The sequence below is a fragment of the Adiantum capillus-veneris genome, chromosome 1, assembly GCF_014529385.1.
Source record: "Adiantum capillus-veneris isolate H3 chromosome 1, ASM1452938v2, whole genome shotgun sequence".
Classification (NCBI taxonomy): domain Eukaryota; kingdom Viridiplantae; phylum Streptophyta; class Polypodiopsida; order Polypodiales; family Pteridaceae; genus Adiantum; species Adiantum capillus-veneris.
The window spans coordinates 154,570,329-154,577,986 of record NC_140931.1 but is presented as its reverse complement, the minus strand read 5'-3'; the positions used below and the strand labels follow the sequence as shown (position 1 = coordinate 154,577,986).

The 7,658-nt window shown below is 43.3% G+C and overlaps 1 protein-coding gene across 5 annotated transcripts in view; it reads right to left on the bottom strand.

Annotated features, from left to right (window-relative positions):
• Positions 1–1,620: 1,620 nt before the first annotated feature.
• EMB3142 (nuclear pore complex protein (DUF3414)) overlaps positions 1,621–7,658 on the bottom strand; it is a 108,992-nt gene continuing 102,954 nt past the window's right edge. For 2 of the 5 annotated variants that reach the window (XM_086522331.1, XM_086522323.1), the window contains exons 44-46: positions 2,135–2,237; positions 2,021–2,046; positions 1,801–1,914 (exon numbers count right to left, since the gene is read on the bottom strand). In XM_086522331.1, the coding sequence (XP_086378457.1) occupies positions 2,157–2,237 (81 nt within the window). In that variant the 3' untranslated portion in view covers positions 1,801–1,914; positions 2,021–2,046; positions 2,135–2,156. Of the gene's footprint in view, positions 1,915–2,020; positions 2,047–2,101; positions 2,238–7,658 lie in introns of all 5 variants that reach the window. The other 3 variants (XM_086522340.1, XM_086522313.1, XR_015189491.1) reach the window with 3 other exon arrangements.

Sequence of the window (7,658 nt, the reverse complement as noted above, 5' to 3'; positions counted from 1 at the left end):
TCATAAACTTGATAAATTTGAATTTTAATTTAATTAAAATCTTAATGTTTCTTTTCAGATGTATGCAAAACAATCTTCAAAGCACATTCATTTCACAAGCTCAAAAGTGCTTTCTGATCATAAAAAGTAAGTTATAAACGAAAAATTGTACTTTTGAAGATGCAAAATGTGATTAAAAAAAAACCAAACGTGTTTTCTTTCCTGAAATGGGAAGCAAATAACTTTCACCCAAACATCTCGTATGATTTTTAAAAAAATGTAAAGCGATGAATCACTTATGTCAAAGTAGTGCATGAGACAACACCAAGAAAGAAGCCAAAATCTCTTCCGAATCACACTCACACTCAATGTTAGCATAACGACCTTGCTTTGAATCCTTCATTGAAGAAGTTGGTCTCTTATATAATTCTAAAATTTTATTGATTTAACAGTGGCATCTTCTTATAACAAATTGTTTTCTACTCGGAAGTAACAATTATAAAGATTGAGAGATACTCACTCTTTAATCTCATAAAAGTTTATTCATGGCACTTTGAACCAAGAGCTTTTGTCTTGGTAATCAAGGATGATTGCAAAGATAACAATGAAGGTGCATGCAACGAGCAAAAGAAATGCATACACAAACAAGCCTCAAAAGGGATCCCTATCAACAAGTGACACCAAGAGGCCTCAATGTAAACACTAGTCTTGTTAAAGATATTGTGTCAAATTTCTAGCATAATGGAATAAAGAAAAGCTCCAAATTGGCCATCTCAAACAAAGAGATTTAAAGACCCTCAAACCAAAGAATGCTAACACTTTAAGGGTGAGGTCATAGCTTTATACGAATTTTGGGTTTTTTTTCTTTCAAATTTACCACGAGAACTTATCACACAAGACACCGGGTTCACATGTTGTACTGCAATCCAAAAGTCAAGATGTGCTTTGCAATAATTATTTTTATATACCTTCTTAAGTTGAAACCTGTATCCCTATGGATTTTTCTTGATTTTAATTGCCAATTCGATACTCTTCCTAGCTATTTGAAACCCAAAATAAGGGAACAAACTGTAACTTGCTCCGAAACAAAAACAAATCAAAGGCTGAAAAAGGAGTCTGGTGTCCCTCTACACATGGTTGGTTCGTTTATTCAACCATTCTTGATTGGCAGACTTCTGTAGCTACTCTTGAGACAAATTTCTTATGAGAGCTACTTGACATGAAAAAATAGATTATGTTAGATATTTGCTGATCTATTCACACAATTGCCTGAGTGATTGGGTTGTCATGTGTTTCATTACAAATAACAAGCAAAATACAAAAATAGTTCACACCTAAAACAGTGATCTCCACATTTAAAGCACTAATTTAAGCACAAAAGAGAAAACTACCCTACACTAATTGGGGGGGGGGGGGGGGGGGGGGGGGGGGGGGGGGGGGAAGGATATAGATTGTAAACAAGGATTGAGGCTCATTACTACAAATATTAAACAGGATCTTGAGAACTTTGCAAAAAACTGTAGCACTTCCTCTCTCACAGCTCCTTCACCTATATTCTTAACAAATGAAGTAATGCTATAATGCTCGTCTCATGACACCGAACAATTGCACTGCTTCACAATATTATGAACGAGAATCATGGAACCGAAACCCTTGTACTTTATTAAGCAAGAAAATAGGATTTTACACCAGGTATGACCGGGCAACACCTTTTCAAATGCAAAGGATTACAAGAGTCAGCAGAATTGGCAGCTGACATGTACCTATATCACTTTCATATCAGATTTAACACAATCACAGCACAACAGCTGGCCGTCAGCAGGGATTCTTGTAAAAACAGTGTTGGTGGTCACTGAACGATTCAAGCTAGACTCCATAATTTCTCTCAAACTCTTGATGCAAAACCACCGCCCACCAATTTTGTGCAAGATACTTCTGCAATGATCCACACACACAAATCAAAGCAAGAATACCCGATTTCTTGCAATCTTAGAAAAAAACAATGCTCCAAAGCATCAACTATCACTTTTATGTAGTATACCTCTGTAGTGATCCACAGAAAAACCACTGAAAAAGAAGGGACACAACTCATAAAATTTGCCTCTGGAATGTTAAGTTTTACCATAATGAAGCCTGTATATAAATGCATCTTTACCCTGGGACTACTTGTTGTCGTCTTATTGAAGTGCCAGTACTATGCGAGACTTTAGAGAGCGCACAAGCCTCTGGATTTGCTTGTCAGCAGAACCTACCCTTTCCTGCAACAAAAGAAGATGGAGCTAAAACTAAATAAATAGAACAGCTCAATCATTTTTATTTTTTGGGGGGAATGGGGGTGGGGGGGGGGGGGGAACACCCCCCCCCCCCCCCCCCGGGCATCAATTGTGCTTTTTTTAAATTATTGAGTGTGTTTTTTAGTGCTTCAAGGAAAATTTCCTCCTGATATTTTCTGGAAGAAAGTGATTCCACGTTCACAAAAATCACACACACACCTTGCTGATCTTTTCACGGACGTCTTGATCCATTAAATCTTGTCACTATCAGATTCATACCCTCCAGCTATTTCAAGCAAAACATGCCAATCACCATCCCCACAAGACAATACATTCACAGAGCATGCATTTCCCTAATCATACACTTAGTTCAAACTAAACACCGAGGTGCAATCATTCTATCTAGCCATCTCATCTAGTCCAGAACTCTTGATGCACCTAGCTTTCTATGTAGCCATCTCATCCTTACGGAACTCTTGATGCAATAACGACAATGTCCACTCATCTCGTCATGATAGAAATCTTGATGCACTAGAATCACATTCACTTAGCCATCACCTCTCAATCTCACTGGTCTCAAATAGATGTCTAGATGCACTGAATTCACAAATCATTCATCAGACAAAATGCTGCATACATTTCATCCTTCTCTACATATACACGCATGAAAGAGCACATGTAATCAATTCAAGCTAGAAAATTTCCAATTCAATGTACATATTTTCATAGATTCATTCCGAAGAATACTGTCGGACCATCAGTATCCCTAAAATCCCAAGGAGAACTTAGTGACTTTATTCAATCTAGGCAAACTGTGACAAGGGAATGGACTCGCTCCCCTCTAGTGCAGCACGCCCTGCACCAGCCCGTTGATTCAAGATGCAATGAAGGAATAAACACTGCTAAAAATGCAAAAGCCTTAAATATACAACTCAAAATTGAAGAGCATCTGCAAAGTTCTCCTCCCCATCCACTTTGCATCGAGAGCCGGAAAAGCCTGCTCTTGACCAAATTATCCATGGACCTAGCTTACCCTTCTGTTTTTTTTTCTTGTGCCCTCGGACATGTAGGTTGTTGCTCTATCCCCTCTATCCTCCGGCACAACAATCTGAATCGCCGGAACTCTCTGATGAACTATCAATTGGTTCCCCAACTGGTTTTCGACGATGTGCCCTTGTTCACCACAGCCATAACACTTGCCCTCTTTGAATTACTCTACACGCTGCTCTTCTGTCATTTTTGGCCCTATGGATTTCTTCTTATGATTCTGCACTTAGACTCTTGCTGTAACTCAATTAGATATAGCCCAAGACATCTCTGACCCTCACAAGTCATGACCCTAGAGAAAGGACCCAAACCCTCTCTGAATAAGCAGTGGAAACGGCCCCGAATCTCATAGTACACTGGGCAATGACATATGTAATGTAGCTCTGTCTTGGTTCTGGCTGGCATAAGCGGCATATCCTGTTGTCTGCTGGTATCCCTCTGAATCTACCAATCTCAATCTCCAGCTGATGTGAGGATGTGCGTATCTGAACAATGGCACACCACAAACCATGAGACATCTGTATATCCATGTAGCTGGGTCAAATCAGAAACTCACCTCCTATGAGGTGGAGAAGATGCTCTCTATAGAAAGCCATCTTCGTGCCCAACTCCTGTGGAGGCTCTATCCATGTCCTCCTAGTCCTGACGAATGAGTCTAGTGATTGCCACCCGTGTAAAAGACATCGAAGGTGTCTGAAGAGAGTATTGAAAAGAGGGCATCATGTCCATGGTGAAGCAATGCATCTGAAACCGTGATGTCATCTGTGCATACCAGCACGAAGTGTCCCCCTCGAGAGCTAACTGTCTGGAAGACAGTAGACTCAAGGGCCAGTCGACCATATCTGGCTCTAGTAGTATCCCACAAGCTGTGCACAAAGAAGACTGATCTGATAAGCGCCTCAATCTCCATAGGCGGGGCAGCTAGCTCTCCTCGAATGATAGTGTGAGGTATGGAGGCCTTGGCTCTCATCAGTCGAGAGATCATAAATACCAAGGGCCTCTTCATACGTCTCCAACCATCTTGGCCTACAGAAGGTCCCATATCTGCACCGCATACAACATAGATGAGGCTACTAAAGTATCAGAGAGCCATAACTTTGTCCGAGGTTCCTGGAACTAACCCTGCGAACACATCCTCTCCAAGCCTCCCAAGGCCGCATAAGCTCTAGTAGGTCTAGTCTCTATCACCCTCTCTGTCAATGTAATCAGACACCTCATCAACATACATTCCAAATAGAGTAGGAGACAATGGGCAACCCTGTTTCACCCAACGGTGGAGTGAACTAAATCAGATATCCCCTCCATGGTGCATACATGTCCCATCACACATCTGTATAGAGCCATAATCCCCCAAATCAACACTATGAGCTCTTGGTACCATGTCAAATGCTTTGCGGAAATCCACAGAGGTACAATAAATCCGTCTCCCATGTGACCTGCCCTCCTCAATCATGGCTCTGAGTGTCAGAATATGATCAAGAGTGGAGAAACCCCTCCTAAAACCGGCCTAGCCCTTTGCTCGTACACCGTCACCCTCTGTCGAATTACTCAACTGCTACTCAAGAATGGATGCATACAACCGTGCCAATGTGTGCCCAACCAGCGGTAATTCCCAGGCTCTGTAGGATCACCTGCCTTATAGATAGATAGATGGGCACAATAGTGGACAACCTCCAAGTCTTAGGTAGCCCCTCACACATGGCACGATTGAACAACACTGCAAGAACCTCTACCAATATATCTCTAGCATGTATAAAGTGCTCTACTACTAGACCATCATGATCATATGCCCTGCCGGTCCTCATTTTGTCAATGGCTCTCTTTACCATCTCAGTGGCAAAGACGGTGCTGGTAGGTGGGCATGGCTCTGTAGGATCTGGCAGGGGTTCATGTCCACCAACTGTATATAACGACATCAAGAGAAGTAATCACTTTTGGGGCAGGGGGGAGGGGGGGGGGGCTCATGAAAGAATCGCCATGCCTCTCTTGAATCTCTACTCAAGAACAACCCATACAAGTCTGGCTCCATCTGGCCAAGTAACCTCGTTTCTTCCATCGCACAAGGCGCCAAGAAGCAATCCGAGACTGTCTGTAAGTGATTACTCCTAAGAGAAGATCTCTCTAGAGCTGGGCTCTCATCTCTCTACACTCCTCATCATACGAACTATTGTGGGGCATGCTCCCAAAATATCGCCTTCGACCTAGTTGAGTGTGTGGGTATGCCTCTCATGCTGCATCATGCAATGTCTCAGTAAGTAAAGTGGTGCACTCCTCCACTAAGAGACCAGGACTAGCTATGCATAGAGGGCTACAGATCTCCTCTGTATAAACCTAGTCAGTCTTTTGTGTAAATGTATAACGCGTATGTGACCTGCCTCCTGATGTCAAAAGAACAATGAAATGAAATGAAACGGGCAATGTCAAAAGAGCATGATCCAATACTACACACCCACTGGTTTGGCTCCCACTATGAAATCCTGAATACAACGAATAAAGCTCGGTTGTGCCATAACAAAGTCCACTGTACTGGCTCCGTGTCCGTGTGGAAAGCATGTGAAACCGGTTGCTCCAGGAAATCGTTGTAAGCCATTCAGTACGGCTAACCCAATCTCCGTGAGGTATCTCCCATACTCCGTCAACTCTCTGTCATGTGAGCATCTGTCAAGCCCCAACTCACCCACATCCAACTCTCTAAGCATCCCATCTGAAGTGTCGTAGAAGATTGTCTGAGAGTTGCCCGTTCGGGCATTGAAGTCCCCTAGGAGGATGATATCACCATCCCTAGAAAACTCCCATATATCATCATCTAGTGTAAAGAAAGCCGACCGTCCTCTGGGTGCAAGCATATACTGACGTATTGGGGGGAAGTAACATATGGCAATGTATAGAAATCGGCCCGTGTCAACTCTCAACCTCACCCACATGTATCTAGCATGATCATCTCTCCGTACAATATGTAGTAGTGGCTGTAACTCCTCCCCAAATAGCACTACTACTCCTAATAAACCTCTACTCCCATGCTCAGATCTCGTGACTGTCCTGTGGGCTGTCTCTCATCGATATCCCACCACATGTGGCATAAGCTGTGTCACAAGACGGGCACCACGTGCCAATAGAAAAAGAACAGACTGAACAACTTTAAGCACTTCAAATAACAACTGAACTGAAATGGAGAGAGAGGCGACACGCAACACGGAGTGGCAGAATTCCACCCCAGAGAGTATTGGCCCCAAACCTTGGCGCCCCTTTCGGTATTTCTTTATATTGCATCAACACAATACAAGCCGGTACTCGAGACTCTGCACCTTCGTACTGAAGCATGCCAGAGAATGAGCCCTAGCCTCATATTTAAAGGCCCTTGGCCTGAAAAGCAGTTATAGTAAAAAGGCTTTAAAACTCAAAAGCTTCTGGTTCAAAAGCAAAGCCAAAAAGCTGCCAGCGCAATTTACGGAAATCCGTACAACCTGCCATGTCATCAGCGAGCGCAAAACGCGGAAATCCGTACAGCTTGCCATGTCATCATATCAGCGCAATTTCCGAAATCTGTCTGCTGCCCTTAGGGTTAGGGTTAGGGTTGTTGCAGTTTTAGGGTTATTAGGGTTTGCAGGTTTTAGGGTTAGGGTTTTCAGAATTAGGGTTTGCAGGTTTTAGGGTTAGGGTTTCCAGCATTAGGGTTTCAGCAGTTAGGGTTTCTGGCAGAAATTAGGGTTTAGGCCCCTCGGCCACATCTGTAAGTTGACTACATTCTTTAGGCTTTGACACGTCAGCAGTTTGTTACATCTACCCTTCTTGAAAGAGAGTAATCGTCCGCAATTACAACATATCTGTAAACAACTCAAGTTAGTTCAAAAAATTTACGAGGGACATTCCGAGGGACAATCAGTTTGCTCTTTCTATTAAAGAGTTAGCTTCTCCATTCTGCTCTTTTGATCAAGGAGTTGGCTTCTCCTTTCGGCTGTTTTGATCACCTTTCTCCATATCGGAACTCTTGATATTCCGGCGTAGTAAAATTGTCTGCTCTAAAGAAGTCTGTGATCCTTCTCTGAGACTGGCTAGCCTCTCCTCTTATCAAGCTCTCTCTGTGTCTGCGCAGCTCGAGCAAAAATAGACCCAAGCATCTCTGATCCTCGTACCGCATGACTCTGGAGAGTGGTCAGAAACCCTCTCTGAACAAGCAGTGGAAGCGGCCACGTATCTCGTAGTAGACGGGCCAATGGCATGTGTAGTGCAACTCTGTCTCAGGCTCCATGTCACACAGGAGGCATGTCCTGGCCTCTGTCGGTACTCCACTGTATCTCCCAGTCTCGATCCGCAGCTGGTGTGAAGATGTGCGTATCCGGCCAATAGCACATCGTATCC